At 47.7% G+C, this 18,951-nt stretch overlaps 1 protein-coding gene and 1 long non-coding RNA gene across 2 annotated transcripts in view; one reads left to right on the forward strand and one right to left on the reverse strand.

Moving 5' to 3' along the window:
• LOC308470969 (cyclic AMP-dependent transcription factor ATF-7) overlaps positions 1-6,400 on the forward strand; it is a 107,148-nt gene extending 100,748 nt beyond the window's left edge. The window contains exon 12 of the mRNA XM_080994727.1: positions 771-6,400. Within this exon, the coding sequence (XP_080850853.1) occupies positions 771-988 (218 nt within the window). The 3' untranslated portion in view covers positions 989-6,400. The remainder of the gene's footprint in view (positions 1-770) is intronic.
• LOC308471158 lies at positions 3,369-17,950 on the reverse strand. Its single transcript, XR_013982724.1, has 3 exons — positions 16,506-17,950; positions 15,820-15,904; positions 3,369-12,616 (listed from the first exon to the last, which is right to left on the reverse strand). It is a non-coding gene; the product is annotated as an uncharacterized lncRNA (long non-coding RNA).
• Between the last annotated feature and the right edge of the window lie 1,001 nt (positions 17,951-18,951).

The following is an 18,951-nucleotide window of genomic DNA, read 5'->3' on the forward strand; positions in this document are numbered from 1 at the left end:
GCTTATAATGTATTCAGTCCCTGCAGTGTTTATATGGGGGGCAGCCATGGGGTTTTTTATACAGTTCCCCCTGAGAGTGACAGAATATCACCATGTTCCATCACAAGAAGCCCCGAGTGCATGCTGTTCAGGCTGTGGGCGAATGGATATCCTATTTTATAAAAAAAATTAAAGCAAATTGATTGTGGGGCAGAGACAGTGCATAACCCCCAGGCTGCCTCGTATCAGAATACACACAATTGTGGATTCTGAAGAGGGCCACCAGTCCTATCTGGGTCATGATCCGCCTTGATGATCTGTTTTGGAAACCTAGTAGGGCAGATTCCTCCTCGCATCTCTACCTTGTACGTCCTGAGGGAGGCAAACCATGTCAGCGTTCCTCTGGAAAAATCTCCAGAAGATGGATTTGTCACAGTGACAGGTGACACGTGGTATGGATTGTGCTGTCCCCTCACCTGAATTTGCTAGAAAATTCTGTGGAAACCTGGATAAATTACTTAAGCTACACTAAAATGTGGTGGTGGCGTTTGCTGAGTCAGTAGCTGGTCTTACTGCTTTCCACCCACAGGGTATATTTGGGAAAAGGAAACCTACCTAAAACAACATGATTAAATTCATATGGTGGGAAGGGACAAAATGGCTGCCGTGTTGTAATCTACAGACCTATGGGCTTCTTTAAACACATGATAAGAGACAACCTTTTTCATAACTCTTCTCTCTCTCTCTCTCTCTCTCTCTCTCTCTCTTTCTCTTTTTGAAAAAAAATACAGAAAGTCCCAAGGAGAGTTCTGAGCCCACAGGTTCCCCGGCTCCTGTCATCCAGCACAGTTCTGTGACGGCCTCTCCCAACGGGCTGGCTGTCCGCTCTGCAGCCGAAGCTGTCGCCACATCAGTCCTCACTCAGATGGCAAGCCAAAGGACAGAACTGAACGTGCCCATACAGTCACACGTCATTATGGCTCCCCACTCCCAGTCTGCTGGCAGATGATGTCGCAAAATGTGCGACATAGAACTAACCAATAAGAACTTGCAGCTGGAGAGACTGATCATAACTAAGCCCCTCGATCGATATGGGGTGGATACATTTTTGTTTTTGTTTTTTGTTTTCTTCTTAAAGTGAGTTAAGGGCAGCTACGGAGCTTCTAACTAAGTATATCCCCATTCACATCCTGGCCCAAAGTAGTACGATGACCATCCTGTTTCTAAAGAATGGCCTCAAAATGAGCAGCTTCGCCACCCCTTAGGGACGACCGGCCGTCGTATGGAGTAAACAGCACACTTAGCCTTGCTCGGTGTGGTCTTAAATGGTTAATGTTCAGGTATAAGTTCCACTAACACTAAGCCTCCCTTAGCTTGGTTGCTTATGGTGCTTTTCTCGAGTTGGCCGCTTTTTAGCAAAGGGAAGCAGCTCTTGGGAGAGGCTGTGGCGTTTTGCTGGTGCTGCCCGTTTTTATGAAAAAATTAGCACCCCCGCTGCTTTCTGACATTTCCAGTGTACCCATCACCACCGCTGTAGCTGGCTTTCAATTCTGCACTTTCACACCAGGACTGCGGCTCAAGGCTCTGAAGGTGGTAAGCTCCATAACCTTGTAGGTTTGATCTCCCCCATCCCCAACTGTTTTGTGAAGCGAGCAAGCAACCTCACTCGTAGCTGCTGCGGTTGAGGGCTGTTGGTAGTCGCCGCAGTGGAAATGGAAAGCCTGTCGCGCGCATCTCAGACCGCAAAGTCTGTAGCTGTGCATCTGATCAGACGAGTGCATTAATCGGACACCTTTTCATTTGGTACAGTTCCTGGCTCGGTTTGGCTGTGGAGGTAACCGTCAAAAGTACGATGGGAAGTACTTGGTGTTCCATTTGCTAGGAAGAATAAGCAGTGCTTCCGCTGGGCAGAAGGCAGAGCTCTGGCACTCTGTTTACTCCCTCACCTCTGCTGCATCTAGCAGAATCTGAATAAAATCAAAACAATTAGGATCCGTATGTGTGCAGAATATGCACCCTGATGGGGTCTCCCTTGGTTTGTCAACCTTGACTAGGCACCTGCTGCCTAGCGGATGGCTAATGCAAAGCTAAGCTGAGCTGATGTCAGAGCTGCCCTGCTCTGAAGGAGAGGCGGGAAGCCTCTCCGTAGGTCACACATTTGAAAGATTTCAAAACCCCTTTAACCCCTGCACATTTCAAAGGATCGCCTGTTGCATTTAACCCTATGAACTTGCTAAGACTGTGGCCTTAAATCATGGAGTGTCTCTTTCAAGGGCAAGAGGCTGGGAGGAGCATTCTTTTCTGTTTTTTCTCTTCTTGCCCCTGCTTTGAGTAATGATGCACCCGCCGCGCCTTCTCCCAACCACCCTTTCAAATGCAGGACTCCTAGAGCACTGGTGTCACAAGGGTATATTACGGGAAACGAAAAATCTTGGCATTTTAAAAGGGCGCTTGGAGTTGTTTTCTTCCTGTTGCCTCTTGCTTGTTGCCAAAGTGCATTTGTGTGTGTTGCGTGTGTCTTTTCCTCAAGTTGGCCTTGAGCTTTTGCTAACTGGATAGCTGTAGATATCGAGACTGCATCCCTAGCAAGTGGGAGGCAAGCTTGTGACAATTACGCTGCAGCTGTTAGAACAGAAGCCCATCAATGCCAACATTTCCTTCATTTCATCTTCCTTAAATATGTTTTTTTTTTTTTTTTAAATCCTCATTTGAAAACATTCTGTTCTTTTTTTAATGGGCTTTGTACACCATGCTGCCAAACCGTGTAAGGTTAATCATTAATGACTTTTTTAAACCCCAGTTTTGGCAAATTTGTCCATTAGAATATACATTCGCCTATTCAAGAATCTCGGTATCAATTGCGCAATGTGCACATGACAGGACTTGCGCAGATTTTCCAAAGTAGGTGATCTCCCTTGTCTTTCTAGCTTCTCAGGGCCTCAACGTCATTGCTTTTTGACCCATTTCCTTGCCTTAGCACGATCTCGGTTCTAGCCTATTATTCCATGACCTTTTATTTTTCCTTTCTCCTCTTGGGTTCCTTTTCCTTCCCCCTTTGTTTAAAATCAGCAAGAAATTTACTCTCAATGTCTGCAGACTTCCTTTTAGCAAGCATTTCAGACATCCGGTCACTTGTCTTCTCTCCTCCATCCTCCACCCCCCCCCCCACCCCCGCCTTCCCCCTTATTTGATATGTTGAACATGCACAGAGGCAAGTACTTTGAATATAACTTGTCCCAACAGGGTATCTGTTTCCTTAGTGACAGCTCCGATAACAAGACACAGCAGGTGCAGCAGCCAGGATCCTCTAAGGATAATAGAACAGGAAAGGAGCTTGCTGGCTAGAGAACAGATTGCAACTTTTTTTTTTTCTTTTGGCCCCTTTCAAAGCCCAACAATGCTGTGTTTTCATTTTTAAAAAAAATCTCAGAATCCTTTTCCTGGTTGAATGCGTGCCAGAAAAGATAAGAAGGTAAGGTCTTCAGACTGGTCCTGCTTTCTAGGGGAAAGGGGATTGAGGTAAAGTTGAATCCAAAATACGAATTAGTACCACATCTCTCATTAACAGACGCCGTGCTCTTGTGAGAGATGATATCTGAAGCTGATTCTAGTGTTAGTCATACCACCAGTCCTTCTGACTGAGTACTGTTGACTCAGGTGCTCGGTGGCTCCTCAAAAGAGGCCTTTTTCAGCACTGCTTCCTGAGATCCCTTTAGCTGGAAATGCTAGGTATTGAATCCCTGCATACAAAGCACACGCCCTGTGCCCCTTTCACTATGGCCTCCATCCTCATCAGAATTTGCTAAACAGATTTTGATTGGGCGTTCAATAGGAAGTCACCTTAAGCCTAGCTCTAGAGCAGCCTTTCCCCAACTTTGGGTCTCCAGTTGCTGTTGGACTACAAATCCCATCATCCCCAAGCGGTACGGCCAGTGGCCAGGGATGGTGGCAGCTGTATAGGCACACACACACACACACATTTATGCAGGGGTTATGTTCCAGGTCATCATGTGCATAAGCTCATTCCACCCTCTTCCAGTGCCAAACATGGCATGCACAGTTGCACGTGCATCGAACACGCACAAATTGAGAGTTGCCTGTATTCCAAAAACGTCTGGGGATTCAAGGCTGGAGTTGACAGCTGTGGAGCCATGGGAAAGAGATTGTCCCCTTGCTGTCTGCCTCTTGGGGATTCCTTGCCTCTGCCCCATCCTGCTGCTGCCAGTAGCTGCCACAACCCAACTTCCTAGAGAGCCAGTGTGGTGTAGTGGTTAAGAGCGGTAGTCTCGTAATCTGGGGAACCGGGTTCGCGTCTCCGCTCCTCCGCATGCAGCTGCTGGGTGACCTTGGGCCAGTCACACTTCTCTGAAGTCTCAGCCTCATTCACCTCACAGTGTTTGTTGTGGGGGAGGAAGGGAAAGGAGAATGTTAGCCGCTTTGAGACTCCTTCGGGTAGTGATAAAGCAGGATATCAAATCCAAACTCCTCCTCCTCCTCTTCTTCTTCCTACGGGCCATGTTTCCTTATGGCAGTCTAGCAGTGTGCGCATACGTGCGCAGAATCATAAGGTAAAGAGAGCCACGATAAGGAGCAGGAAAAGGCACAGAGACAACAGCCATCAGGGAGAAATGGAGGCTTTGTAGATGGCATTGCAGTGCCTTAAATGGACTTGGAATGGTCCACAAGCTGCATGTTGAGGCAAGGAGAAGTTATGCGCCCAAATCGTTTCCCTGTGATAGCGCTTATGTATCAAGTATATTAACCTATCAGTCCCATCCCGAACAGAATGAACACAGCCAAGCTTCGTTGTTGTTGTTTAGTCGTGTCCGACTCTTCATGACCCCATGGACCAGAGCATGCCAAGCACTCCTGTCTTCCACTGCCTCCCGCAGTTGGGTCAAACTCATGTTAGTAGCTTCGAGAACATTGTCCAGCCATCTCGTCCTCTGTCGTCTCCTTCTCCTTGTGCCCTCCATCTTTCCCAACATCAGGGTCTTTTCCAGGGAGTCTTCTCTTCTCATGAGGTGGCCAAAGTCTTGGAGCCTCAGCTTAATTAGCTTAATTAATTAATTAGCTCCGTTAATGCAGTTCTTTAATAGCGTAACGCATAGATGAGACAGAATTCAAATTTCCTGAGCTGAGAAAGGGGATCTGTCAGTTTTATTATTTACTTTTATAAAAGGGCTTCTCCCTTTCCCATGCACCCGTCGCAAGGTGGCTGCCTCTTTCCTGTTTGTGTGCTTTTGGGGAATGTGGGGGTGAATTGATTGTGAGGGCAGGGCCCATTGCATGGGCCTCTGCCAACCAGTTGTCACCCTGCCGGGAGGGAAGAATACTGAAGGCGTACACAACTTGCTCTGCAAACACTGTAACAGTGTTCTCACACATAGAGAGAGAGCACCACATGGCACTGTGAGATCTAACACCAAGGGGAAGGAGTACCCACGCAGGTACAGGTGTGTGTGTGTGGCCATGTTGAATTCTGAAGAAAGATTGTAAAGGTACATCCCAGTCCAAGGGTTTTGCCAGAGCAGGGAGACCTTGTATCAGAGACATTCGCCGCAGCTAGGGGAGAACTCCTGTGCCATACTTTCCCTTCTAACCCCAGCTGCTAATTAGCGTAGCTTGTGCCAAGTTCATTCCTACAACTCAAACAATCTGGCAAGGATCAGGTGGCAAAGGGTTTCTCTTGCAGCACCCTTGGTTACCAGACCAAGAGGTTAGCAGATAACGCTTACTCCAGGGTGGCAGATATTCCATGAAATAAGTGCGCCAACGTCTCTAGCATAGGGGAAACGTGGTAGTAATGAGAGCTGTATTGGCTGTTCATTGTATGTTGGAAACCAACAGCTGATTTACATAGTCTGGTTCAAGCAACCTGATTTTCTACCAAATTATTTTCTGGTATTATCATAGAGGTACCTGGACTCCAAAGTCTTTTCATCCAGTAGCATTGAACATGATAACTGGGACTGGTGGTCCCAACATACAGAGAGACCCTGCCCCTGCCTTTCAGCATGTCCAAGACTTATTCAACATTTCCTTTTAAAATACTACAGTGTTAGTAAAAAAACAACAATCGCCCTATAGATGGCTCCAGTAGATCTTGGATATCTCCAGCTGCTTCTTAAAGAATCATGCTTAGAGCATCTTCCTGTCTTAAAAGATGGAAGGATAATGTGTGCACATCCCTCTACTAATATCCCATTCTGTGTCTAGTGCTTTAAATCAGCCACACACACCCACTAGACATGTTTTTCTCAGCATAGAAGATCAAGTTCTTAAAGTGAGCCTTGTTCTTCTCTCTCCACACACACACACACCCGACAGATGTTCAGTGTGAAGAAGTTTACAGAAATAATGCTTTGCCAGAGTTGGCCTTTATAGGAAATTTGTCTGACCCAAAGACGTGACTTTGTAACCCCACCTCGCCAGCCCTCCATGGTAAAGGATAGAGATAACGGGCATTTTTCTCCTCTGTAGGAAGAGCTGTCCATTGTTTCTAAATCAGGAACACTCCTAATTCTTCTGGTAGTTGGGACCTGCCTTCTCATAGGAGAAATGCCTAGGTACAACCCTGCCTGTGACATTGATCAGTGGGTCCCCTGCCCACCCCCAAACCCGCCTGCTTTGGCTTCTTGCTTACCTGATGCTGAAACCTCCTCTTACCTGTTCTCTCATGCCAATAGAAAGGTGAAAGAAGTGCCTTTTATGTCACTAGGCTCTGGGCCCAACTTGCTATATAGTTTTGGGGTTTTTTTTTGCAATTCATGCATACTGGGGAAATGACCATTTCTTCAGTTGCATAATATAAAACAGAAGAGAGATTTCAGAACCCAGACTTAGTCGTTCCTTCATTCAGTTGCCTGCTCCCAACACCCCTGTGGTGCTAGTAAGTAGTAAAAACCGTTAGGCTTGTGACAGACTGGCATGGTAGGTGTTGTTGTTGTTTAGTCGTTTAGTCATGTCCGACTCTTCGTGACCCCATGGACCAGAGCACGCCAGGCACTCCTGTCTTCCACTGCCTCCTGCAGTTTCCTCAAACTCATGCTGGTAGCTTCGAGAACACTGTCCAACCATCTCATCCTCTGTCGTCCCCTTCTCCTTGTGATCTTTCCCAACATCAGGGTCTTTTCCAGGGAGTCTTCTCTTCTCATGAGGTGGCTAAAGTATTGGAGCCTCAGCTTCAGGATCTGTCCTTCCAGTGAGCACTCAGGGCTGATTTCCTTAAGAATGGATAGGTTTGATCTTTTGCAGTCCATGGGACTCTCAAGAGTCTCCTCCAGCACCATAATTCAAAGGCATCAATTCTTTGGCGATCAGCCTTCTTTATGGTCCAGCTCTCACTTCCATACATCACTACTGGGAAAAACGACAGCTTTAACATGGTAGGGGTTAGTCCCCATCATTAACCTTATTTGCTAGTGTGCATAGCAAGCTTTGAGGTCAGCCCCTTTTCTTGACCTTCTTTCCTATAGACATTTCGCAATTAAATACAGGTTTTAAAAAATGGCTGGCAACTGCAAATAGAATGTTTTCTTTTCTCGGTTCTCGTCTGCTATGCACACAGCTGGAGATATTTCTCCTTGCTTGCCTTCCCGGAACAGCCTTTGGATGAAGTTTGACACCTTTCTGGATATTCCTTTCCAAATCTCTAGCTGGAGACAATCGTTTACCTCAGTTTTGGGTTTTGTCTTCCTTTTCTTTAGAGTTCCTTCATCCCCTGTCCATCTCTCTCTCAGTGAAAAGTACTTTTCCCAACTTAGTGTCTTTGCTCCCTTCCCTTTCTCCAAAGAACTCTCTTTTAAAAAAGAAAAGAGAGAAAAGAAAAGAGCTTAAATCACACAGATGGTTTTGGTTCTATTCGAACAGTAAATCATTCTGTCTCACCATCACACCTCCATCCCGTTTTACCAACTACCCACATCTGAGCAGCTTGGTGGAATCCCTTCCCTCAAAAGGGAAAAGTTGCCCTCTCACATTGCAGACCGTGCAGTGTGTTGGAGGAAACTCCAGGCCCTTCTTAGTGCCATATCCAGTTTGCTAATTTACAGGCGTGCCTGCCCTTTCCACAAAATTGTTTCCTTTTTGATAGGATACGGAATGTTTTGGCTGGTGTGTGTGATTTTTGGCCCTTGCGCTTGATCCGCATTTCATTGAGGTAGTGGTGGGGGGACGGCTCTGCTTTCCTGGCTTACATCTTGCAAATAATGTATTACGGCTTGGAATGCTGTTCCTTCTGAGCCTAGGGTGTGTTTATGTATGTTCAGAAGAGCAGAAATTGAATCCAGGTATTCGCAGGCAGACCTTTCCACAGTTTAGATGGAAAAGAACATTTAAGGCGGCTAGAAAGTCGCCCGGCTGCTTCAGCCTTCTGGGGTGGCAAGTACAAAACAAGAACATCCTCCTTCCCTTCACCTTTTAAGGGTGCCCAACCAGAGGATCTTGCCCAGTCCTGACTCTGCCTTTTGGTAATGTAGGTAATGCTTTTTCCCATGTGCTTCTTCCCTCTTGTGGTTCCACCCCACCCTTACAATCCACATGCCAGGAATAGTCGGGAAACTCCATAGCTGCCCCCAGAGGCTGAGCTGCGATAAGGCTAGCACATTTCTCAGGCTTCATTGAATGCGTTTACTGTTCCTCTCCTTCCTCACCTCCTACCATGTTCCATCCACTATCGGGTGCATTATGCCTTTCTGAATTCCAGTTGCTGGGAGTTCTGTAGGCTTCTGGTTGGCCACCATGAGAACAGGGCCCTTGGCCTGATCCAGCAGGGCTCTTTGCGTGTTAACAGGAAGTTTGTTATCAGGGGGAGGCATGGAGGCCTAATAAAGGTGAAAGCTGGATGAGAAGCAGCAGTGATAGAAAGCACAAAGTTTTATCTTTTGATTGACATGTACCATAATTTTCGCTCTATAAGATGCACTTTTTCCCCATCAAAAATTAAGGGGAAATGTGTGTGCGTCTTACGGAGCGAATGCAGGCTCTTTGGAACTCCCGCTGCGCTCCGGGGGCTTCAGGCAGCTATCCGCAAGCCTTCGGAGCGCAGCAGGAGCTCCCGCTGCGCTCCGAAGGCTTGCGGATAGCCGCCTGAAGCCTGGAGAGCGAGAGGGGTCGGTGCACACCAATCCCTCTTGCTCTCCAGGCTTCGCTTCGCTGGAGAGGCGCTGCCCAGTTTTCCCTCTCTGCGCAGCGCCCCTTCAGCAAAGCGGAAGGAGAAATGGAAGGGGCTCCGTTTCTCCTGCCGCTTTGCTGAAGAGGCACTGAGCAGAGAGGGGAGAATTTTTTTCCCCTGTTCTCCCCCTCCTATGGTCTGGTGCGTCCTATAGAGCGAAAAATACAGTAAGTTGGCATGAAGCTTTAGACAAAAAAACCTGCAGATCCAGCTACATATACTAGGTTGCATTCACTAGTACTTTACCACTAAAACTATGAATGAAACTGCTCCTGCCACTGTTTTGTTTTTGTTTGTTTTTTTAAAGTTTGCACTGGAATCGTTTTTGCATTTCCCAGTTTTTCTTGTTTTTCTATACCCAACCCACCCTTCCCCTCAGTACGAAATGCGTAGACCAAAGAGAAGCGGAGGTTTTCAATATGGCTAGACCAACAAAGAGACCTCAAAGACACAAATTTGGTCCCTAGTCCACGAAAGCTTACGCTGTTATGAATTTGCTAGTCTTTAAGGGGGCTGCAGGATGCTTCATTTTTGTCGCAACAGATTTGACGTGACCGTTCTTCTGGGAATCTAATTAGGACTGCGTGAATGGATGCTGCAGATACTGTCTGCAGATGATGTCTGGCCATTGTGGGAAGCAAGAAAGAACTCTGGTCAGATAGAACTGGAACTCAGCAAGTGGTAGAATTCCTGTTTCCAGCTCTGTTAAAAAAGCAGGCAAAGTAACTTTGTGTGTTCTAGAAGTAAAAAACAGAGGATGCAACAGCAGCAGTAGGCAGAAGAAACTGGGGAAGAGATGACGCTGACATTTGCAAACAGGTTATGGGAATAAGCTATTGAAGCCCAGGTACATTTCACGTCTTTCATGCTGTGCTGATATAAAACGGTGCTTTTTGTTTTTCTAGGCTTGATTGGCTTGCCTTAAGTTGAGGGACCCAGCCCCTACTTTATGTAAGGGTTGAACAAAGACATTTGCACCCTGAATAAGTGTTTTACAGCCAAAATGCATTGGATTTCTGCACCTGATTTCAACAGGCTGCGTCTTCAAAACATGCAGGTCTATCTTCCGTGTATGTAGACAACCTGCGCAGATTGCAAACAGTAGGACTACATTCGCTTGCTTCCTTGTTACATGCATTTGTTTCCAAAGAAAATTCCCCTGCTCTACAGCAAAATGCCTTGTCCCACTTGGCCTCCATTCGGCAGCAGTGCAGAAGCCAGACAAAATCAACCTTTGAATGTGCAGCACGATGGGTTTTTCTTTTCGTTTTTAGAAATTTGATTCTAGCCGCTGCTCTAGTGCAGCTGTCACATCTTGCTGGTTCATCAGATTGCGCGTTGAGCCTCTGGCCTAATTCACAAGTACAAAACTGCATGGGAAGCCACTGTACGCTGAGTCAGGCTGTTGGTCCATCTAGCTTAGTATTGTCCACACTGATTGTCAGAGGCTGTCCAGGATTTCCAGACGGGACACCTGCAGCCCTTCCCAGGGGTGTTGGGGGTTGAACCCAATACCTTCTGCATGCAAAGCAGTGTGGTTGCATCTTGAAGCACGACAGCATGGAAGTGGGGCCACATATTGAGCTGTTTGTGTGGAAGACCTTGTCTTCTTTATGTTGCAGGGAGTTTTCATCATGTCATTGCAACTCCCCTAGGGAAATACGCATTGGCATAGTGGAAAATGCCTGAAGTACGTGTAGAGCCCTTTGGGGAAGCAGTGGTGGCATATGGAACCACCTCCACCCCATTGCATTTCAAGTGGCTACGGGGAGCAGTGTGAACGTATTTATTGGGCCTATTATTTTGTTTTATTCTGAATCTTAAGAGCCAGACACTGAAAGCAAAGGCTACGTTGAGCCGAGCAAACACTCCTTCGTTTTTTCCCCTTAAATGTTCATAATTTGCTAACAGCCTGCAAAGTGACGTCCATCTGGGAGACAGATTTTCGCAGCATGCTCACGTTATATGTCCTTGCTGCATGCTTGGGAGAGCATAGGCATCGTTTGCGCTCTGAAGGAGACAAGTTGCAGCAGGTGAAGGCGCAGTAAGCGTAATCCCTAGCACATTATGTCAAAATGGAATGCCTTTTATGTTGCAGTCTGTTGATATTGGGTAAATTTTCCAGCTCGGTACGTGCATATTCTACATATTTGCAAATACATGCACAGCCAAAGAGTGTTTTATGATGTCACATTTATTTCACCCACCAGGACAGCATTTTCAAATAGCTCCCAAGGCTGCATAAGAAAGGGGGTTGTCTGAATGTGTTGCCTCAACTTCCTTTCGAAATGAGTCCATGATTTGAGGTTTATTTTACGATTAATCACAGATTCTATTTGTGCAAGGTGTAAGAGCCCCCGTTCTGACAAATCACTCTAATTGGATGGGAAATCATTCTAACGGATGCGTCCGGTGCGGGTGGGTGTCAGTGTCAGAACGGGCTCTTAAGATGGAGAGAAGAAGCTCGTTGCAGCAGGTTTTCCTGACTCTTAGGCCCTGTTCTCAGTAGCTCTGTGTTTTTGATAGTGGTGTTGCAGAAATTGCACAACTGTCCCGGGAAGTCCGGACCGTATCAGAGTTTTGAGGAGGAGGAGCCTAGGTGAGGAGGCCAGTTGCATCGTGCTGGTTGTCCTCACTTAGGAATAAAAGATTCTATGGACCTTCCAATGTCTTTGGAACAGCAGCTTCAGCTGAACAAGCACGTTGGTGAGGAAAATTGCAGTGCAATAGAATGGCTCAGGAAAACTTGGCAATACTTGAAGTAGACAAGGAGTCTGTATGTTCAGGTGACATAGCTGAGCTAGATTCCCTTGGAGAGAGACTTGCTTCTACAAAAATACTGGAATGAAACCCATTGCAGGGTGGCATAGCAAGGAGGTAAGGAACAAAACAGCCGTGCACCGGCTCATTGAGAGAAGTCTGTTTGCTTCTCATATTTTGACCTGAGCTAAGCTAGTGCTCATATTTTGACTCCAGCCAGCAGTACTCCCACTTGCAGCGTCTGAAGGGGGGCGGAAATCGTGTCTCTTTCCTCCCTTCCCTTATTTTAAGCCTACCTTAGAGCAGAACCCACCTTATCACATTGATCTGTTCTCGTCTCCCTCTTCGTGTCCTCCTTCTCAGAAAAATTCACATTTTCTTCACATTTCTGGGACAGAGAAATAAACTTTGCTATCGGAGATCTCCATGTACAAGCATCTTAGCAAACTTGCCTTTGTGGATGAGAGTCACCCCAGATACTTGCAAGCCTTATCTTGGTCCTAAAATCTTCCAAACTGGTAACGCACAGTGTATGAATGCTCCTGGTTTCCAAAAAGAGGCTCTACTTCCCAAATATTCCCATCCCAGCTCTTCCATCCCTCTCCATGTTCACAAAGCCTTCCATCATTGTTGCAAAACTTCAAGCTATGCAGGAGTTCGTGCGATGCCTTCCTTTTCCACAAGTATCTGCCCGGTTATTTCCTTTATTAAAAAAAAATTGTTATGTTTTCAAATATAGATATATTATATGGAGAGCTTTTACGATCAATAAGTTGAGGGTAGGAGGGTGGGGGAGAGAGATCGCTGAATGCTTAACCACAAAAGGGGGTTTAGTATCTCATAAAGTGAAATACGTATCTATGAATATATATATATAGAAATATATAGGCATATATCAGCTCTTTTCTCCTCGATGGCTGCCGTTCCTTATGCAATGACATTGTTGACATGTCACTTCTTGAAATGTATGCAGGTCTGAGGTTCCCAACCCCTCCCTCTCTCAACAGAGGCTTTCGCTTAGACTCTTCTGCCTTTTGATAGCTACGTGACTGGGCAGGGGGCTGCTGGAGGGGGGGGGGCAGAAAGGCGGAAAGATGCATCTACTTAACTGGTAAGCCAACCAATAATTCACCGAAGTGCTCCTGTGAGCAGGTCCTCACAAGCTAGCATTTTTTGCCTGTCTCATGGTTCCCGTGGCCCTGTGTTTTTTGCTACCACAGGCCTGGGTGAGCTGTGGCGTTTCATCTTTGTATCCTGCTATTTTTAAAACAAATAAACTACGTACATTAAAAAAAAAAAACACACACGAAAGAAACCACCAACCCCGGCACTTACCAACTTGTTCTTTCAGCCACTGTTCTTACCAAACATATAATGTGCCTTTTTATTTATGCTGCAAATGTAACATTAAAATATTAACGTGGACAAGCTTGTTTGCATTCCCTCTCGCTCTCTGCATCATCAAGTGCTTCTGCCTCCGAAGGCTAGGATGGGACAGGATTCTGCTTTCTCAACGGATCCTTTCTCTCAAGTGTGTCTTTCTATTCCTCTTTGAGTCACGCCGGAAGCAGCCACCCACAGGTCGTCCTGTCCGCTGCACTTTTGTCCGGCCGTGGCTCTCCGGGGTCTGGGGCTGGGGGGGGGATTTCTTCAACCACCTGCTCCCTGTCCCCTCTCACGGGATATGTCAGGGGTTGAACATGGTGCCTTCTGCATGCAGCGCAGTTGCACCGCCGCTCAGTGACACAGACTCTCCCCTAAGAGTGAGCGTAGCTGTTGGCTGAAATATTTACAAGTATACAGTGGTACCTCGGGTTACATATGCTTCAGGTTACAGACTCTGATAACCCAGAAATAGTACCTCAGGTTAAGTACTTTGCTTCAGGATGAGAACAGAAATCGTGCTCCGGCAGCGCAGCAGCAGCAGGAGGCCATTTTAGCTAAAGTGGTGCTTCAGGTTAAGAACAGTTTCAGGTTAAGAACGGACCTCCGGAACGAATTAAGTACTTGACCCGAGGTACCACTGTAGATGGAAATGGAAGGTGAAGGAGAATGTCTTTATCTGCCTCCCTGCCACCCCAGGATGACAGCTCAAGGGCTGTCCAAACAAAACAAAACTCTCGCTGTCTTCTGGCTAAAAACCAGTAACTATCACTGTCAAATGCAGCCTACGTCTTGAGTATCTGCCGCTGAGGAACACAGGATGGGAGTGCTATTATAGAGTCGCAGAACTGTGGAGTTCGAAGGGACCGCGAGGGTCATCTAGTCTGCAGTGCAGGAATTTATTTTGGGAATAGCAAGCCATGCAAGTCCTTGCAAATGCAGAATGTGTGTTGCTTGTAGAAGAAGTGCAAATTCCTCCAATTGGTTCCACAGGCGTCTTAATGGGGGGAGGTGATCCCTTAGGAACATAGGAAGCTGCCTTGCACCAAGTCAAAGCATTGGTCCATTTAGCTCTGCATTTGGTTTCAGGTGAGATCCTTCTCAGACCTACCTGAAAATGCTGGGGATTGAACCTAAGCCCTTGTACAAGCATCTCTGCCACCACTGCTTCCTGGAAATGCCCCTCATTCCTGGAAAACCTTTTTGTTAGAGCAGATAGGGAGTCTTCTTCAAGTCTAATTCTTTTTTTGTGGGGGAGAGACTGTAGGTCTGACATGGGGCTATAGAGGTCTGCCTTTTTTCAGATGTTAAGAGCAGTGTTTGATTCCAAACAAGGAGATCTTCAGGGATCCCCAGCTGAAGGCTGTTGAGGTGGTCATCTGCTTTACAGGTTGTCATCATCTGAATTTATTTCTTTTCCAGTACGCTCATCTGCTTCTGGGTGTGCCTATGGCAGGCATAGGCAAACTTGGCCCTCCAGATGTTTTTGTCCTACAACTGCCATGATCCCTAGCTAACAGGACCAGTGGTCAGGGATGATGTGATGGCCTGGGATTCGGACTCAGATGCTGAACCTGAGGGATCCCAGCCTGCACAGGATTCCCCGCCTCTAGAACCAGCTGAGCCGGGGCTGGGGCATGAGCCTGAAGGGTCCTCATCAGTGCTGGATCCTCAGGTGAGTCTGCTCTGGCTCCTGAGGTGAGGGAGGACCCATTGCCTGCAGGTGCTCCACTCTCAGCCCCATCAGAGGAAGCTGAGGTTGCCTCTGGGTCCGGTAACCCTCCAGCCTCTCCTGAGCTGCAGAGGCTCAGGGCAGAGAGGCGGAGGGAACTAAGTTCCCGCAGGAGGAGTGCTTGTCTCCAGGCCAGGAGAGGCGAGTTACCAGAGGATCGGGGCCGCCCGATGCCTCGGGGCAGATAAAAGCCGGCCAGCCCCAGTACCAAGTTGCGGGAGCAACATTGTTGGTTGCTAGTTCCTGCCTGAACCCTGTCCTGCTTTCCTGCCAGAGCTCCTGACCCACCCTGGCTCCCTGCTTGCAAGCCTGTTCCTGACTTCACCCGGCTCCCTGCCCTGCACCCAGCTTCAGCTACTAGGGACTGCCTCCATGGTGCACCTTTGACCACAGACCGGACATGGACCTCGCCTCTCGGGTAACCCACGGGACCAGCACAGATGAAGGGAATTCTAGTCCCAAAACATCTGGAGGGCCAAGTTTGCCTATGCCTGGCCTATAGGCCTCTGGTTTGTCCACCAGGTGTGGCCCTATGGTGAGGTAGCCACCTCAGGTGGCAGGTGCTGGGGAGTATTTGTGAGGTGGCAGTACTCCACCCCCACCATTCCTCCTGAGCTGAGCTCACTGGCCGGTCCCCTCAGATGGAAGGCAGAACTGTGTGTCACCCAGTCTGCCCTGTACCCCCTAAACCAGCCCACTGCCCCCAGGTGAGATGGAGGGGGCTGCCTTGTGTTGAAGTTAGAGCCAAGGACCTTCAATACAATGAAAGGGAGGGTGGGCGCCATCTTACCCTTCACCTCAGCTCCCTGTCGGTTGCTGTGCAAACAGAATAGATCGGCAAGGAGTGGAAAACCTTTTTCAAGGATCTCATTAGCCTGGAAAAGAGGAGAGTGAGAGGAGATACGATAGCCATCTTCAGATATCTCAAGGGCTATCGCATGGAAGAGGGAGCAAACTTGTTTTCTCCTGCTCTGGAGGGTAGGACTCAAACCAATGGCTTCAAGTTACAAGCAAGGAGATTCCATTAGGAAGAACTTTCTGGATGTAAGAGCTTTTCAGCAGTGGAATGGACTCCCCTGGAAGGCTTTTAAGCAGAGGTTGGATGGTCATCTGTCAGGGATGCTTTAGCTGAGATTCCTGCATCCCGGGGGGTGGGGTGGATTTGGCCTAGAGTTGGGGCCCCTTCCAACTTTATGATTCCCTCGTGGCCAGCTTTCCAGGAACCACATGCCACTGGCAAAAGGGGACAGAACAACAGGTGTAAATGTTACCTTTGTGCAGTAGGCTAGTTTCTACACACACACACAAAGGGGCATTTTCAGAGGATGCATTCCAGCCAAGGAAAAACATTCAATGCAAGGGCAAAGCAGAGCTGGTGATCGGTTTGGCTGCCCGAGGGGGTGTGACCTAGGAAGACTTCCAGACTTCCATCTGATCCTGGAAGGCTGCACCCCAGGGGCCTGAAGTTCCCCTCACCCTGAGTTAGGCCTGTGGTCTGAGCCACCAGGGCTCTCCTTCGGTTTGCCAGTGGAGGCTAGAGGTACCAGTGCCAGCCATGGAGGAAGTCCTCTCCTGCCAACGATCCAGATAGCTGATGCGTCAACTTGCTGCTTCCTCAGACCTGTGCTTTGTTTCCAACCCAGAAAGTGTGAGCCAACAATGGACCTGTTACCAGAACGACCAAATGCCACTGGGGGTTGCATCATAGCGGAGTCACACTGCCTGGCTCTGCTTGGTGCTGTTTGTGTCCCCTTTGTGATGCCTTCAGGAGTCTCCCTGGCTCTTTAAGAAACATTAAATGGACTGTGGATTAATCTCCCAGCCCCCGGGGCTCTTGCATTAAGGCAATCTTCAGGACCAAAGGAAGCTACTTTGTACTGAGTCAGTCCCTTGGTCCACCTAGGTCAGTCTTGTCTGCTGTAACTGGCAGGGGCTGCCACATTGGGGGGGGGCACCTTTCCTAGCCCTACTGGTGGAGATGCTGGACTCTATCAAAAAAACAAAGATCATGGCCACTGGTCCCATCACCTCCTGGCAAATAGAAGGGGAAGAAATGGAGGCAGTGAGAGATTTTATTTTCTTGGGCTCCATGATCACTGCAGATGGTGACAGCAGCCACGAAATTAAAAGACGCCTGCTTCTTGGGAGAAAAGCAATAACAAATCTAGACAGCATCTTATAAAGCAGAGACATCACCTTGCCAACAAAGGTCTGTATAGTTAAAGCTATGGTTTTCCCAGTAGTGATGTATGGAAGTGAGAGCTGGACCATAAAGAAGGCTGATCGCCAAAGAATTGATGCTTTTGAATTCTGGTGCTGGAGGAGACTCTTGAGAGTCCCGTGGACTGCAAGAAGATCAGATCTATCCATTCTGAAGGAAATCAGCCCTGAGTGCTCACTGGAAGGACAGATCCTGAAGCTGAGGCTCCAATACTTTGGCCACCTCATGAGAAGAGAAGACTCCCTGGAAAAGACCCTGATGTTGGGAAAGATGGAGGACACCAGGAGAAGGGGACAGAGGACAAGATGGTTGGATAGTGTTCTCGAAGCTACCAGCATGAGTTTGACCAAACTGTGGGAGGCAGTGGAAGACAGGAGTGCCTGGCGTGCTCTGGTCCATGGGGTCACGAAGAGTTGGACACGACTAAACAACAATCACTCAGAGCTACTGTCCTTTCCCCAAGAAGTTTCTTCTTACTGGATTCATTCTGTGAGCAGAACTTTCTCCAGTGGCGCAGACACCCCCCCCCCAAATATTTTTATTTTTTCATTACATTTTTATACCACCTTTATCTTCCAAGGAGCTCAGTGCAGGTCTTGGGGAAACAGTGGCCCTTCAGACATCTTTAAGCTTCCACCAGCAGGTTGAGAGTTCTAGTCCAGGGGTCAGCAAATTTGTTCCACAGGGGGCCAGTCCACTGTCCCTCAGACCTTGTGGGGGGGGCCAGACTATATTTGGGGGGTGGGGATGAACGAATTCCTATCCCCCACAAATAACCCAGAGATGCATTATAAATAAAAGGATGCATTCTACTCATGTAAAAACACGCTAATTCCAGGGTCGTCTGCCGGCCAGATTTAGAAGGCAATTGGGCCGGATCCGGCCCCCGGGCCTTAGTTTGCCTACCCATGTTCTGGTCCAACAATATGCTGAGGGATGCAGGATCCCAGCGCTTATTTTAACCAGCAGATTGATCCCCTGTGAGTTAAAAGGAAGAGGACGAATCAGCTTAAATGCTATTTAATTGGTTCTTAGCTCCACTATCAGGGATCTGCGTGGGCTTGTTGGGTATGTGTGTGCCCTAGATTTTTGTTTTGGGGGGGAGGGCTGCCCTAGATTCACGGCAGCATCTCGAGTTCTGGTTGCCAGTGTGCGATCCCCCCCGCGGTGGTGTCGTAGAACTGCAGCGTGTTCGCCTTTCTTTTATGGAAAGCAGTTTCAGCCTCTACAAACCTCGCTAATATAATAAGCCTCCCTGTTTAGTCGCATATCTTAGCCCGCATTTCCTGCTATCAACCACACGATGGCAGCATTGCTCCACCAGAAGTCGCAGCAATGGAGAAGTCCAAATGGAGATCTTCTAAAGACAGTCCGTCTCCATTCATTTCACTGAGTGCAGGAACGAAGTAACCTGCAAACTGCACCCCATAGCCCAGTATTGTTACTTGCCCTCCAGATGTATATTACACGGGTCCCTGTGCACAGCCCCTTTGCAGGGGTGGGGGCACTATTTGTTCACCTAAATAAATATGATTATGTCCAAAAATATGAGGGAACTAAATGCATAAGAGTAGGTTAATTAAATACACGGGTTACTTTTTAAAAATTATATTATTTACTGGGGGGGCTCTCCCTTCCCACTTGCTCCATTCATCAGCTGCCCACCCCCCAAATTTAACCACCTAGACCATGGGTAGGCAA

This window comes from Podarcis pityusensis (genome assembly GCF_964106645.2).
Source record: "Podarcis pityusensis genome assembly, chromosome: 2".
Classification (NCBI taxonomy): domain Eukaryota; kingdom Metazoa; phylum Chordata; class Lepidosauria; order Squamata; family Lacertidae; genus Podarcis; species Podarcis pityusensis.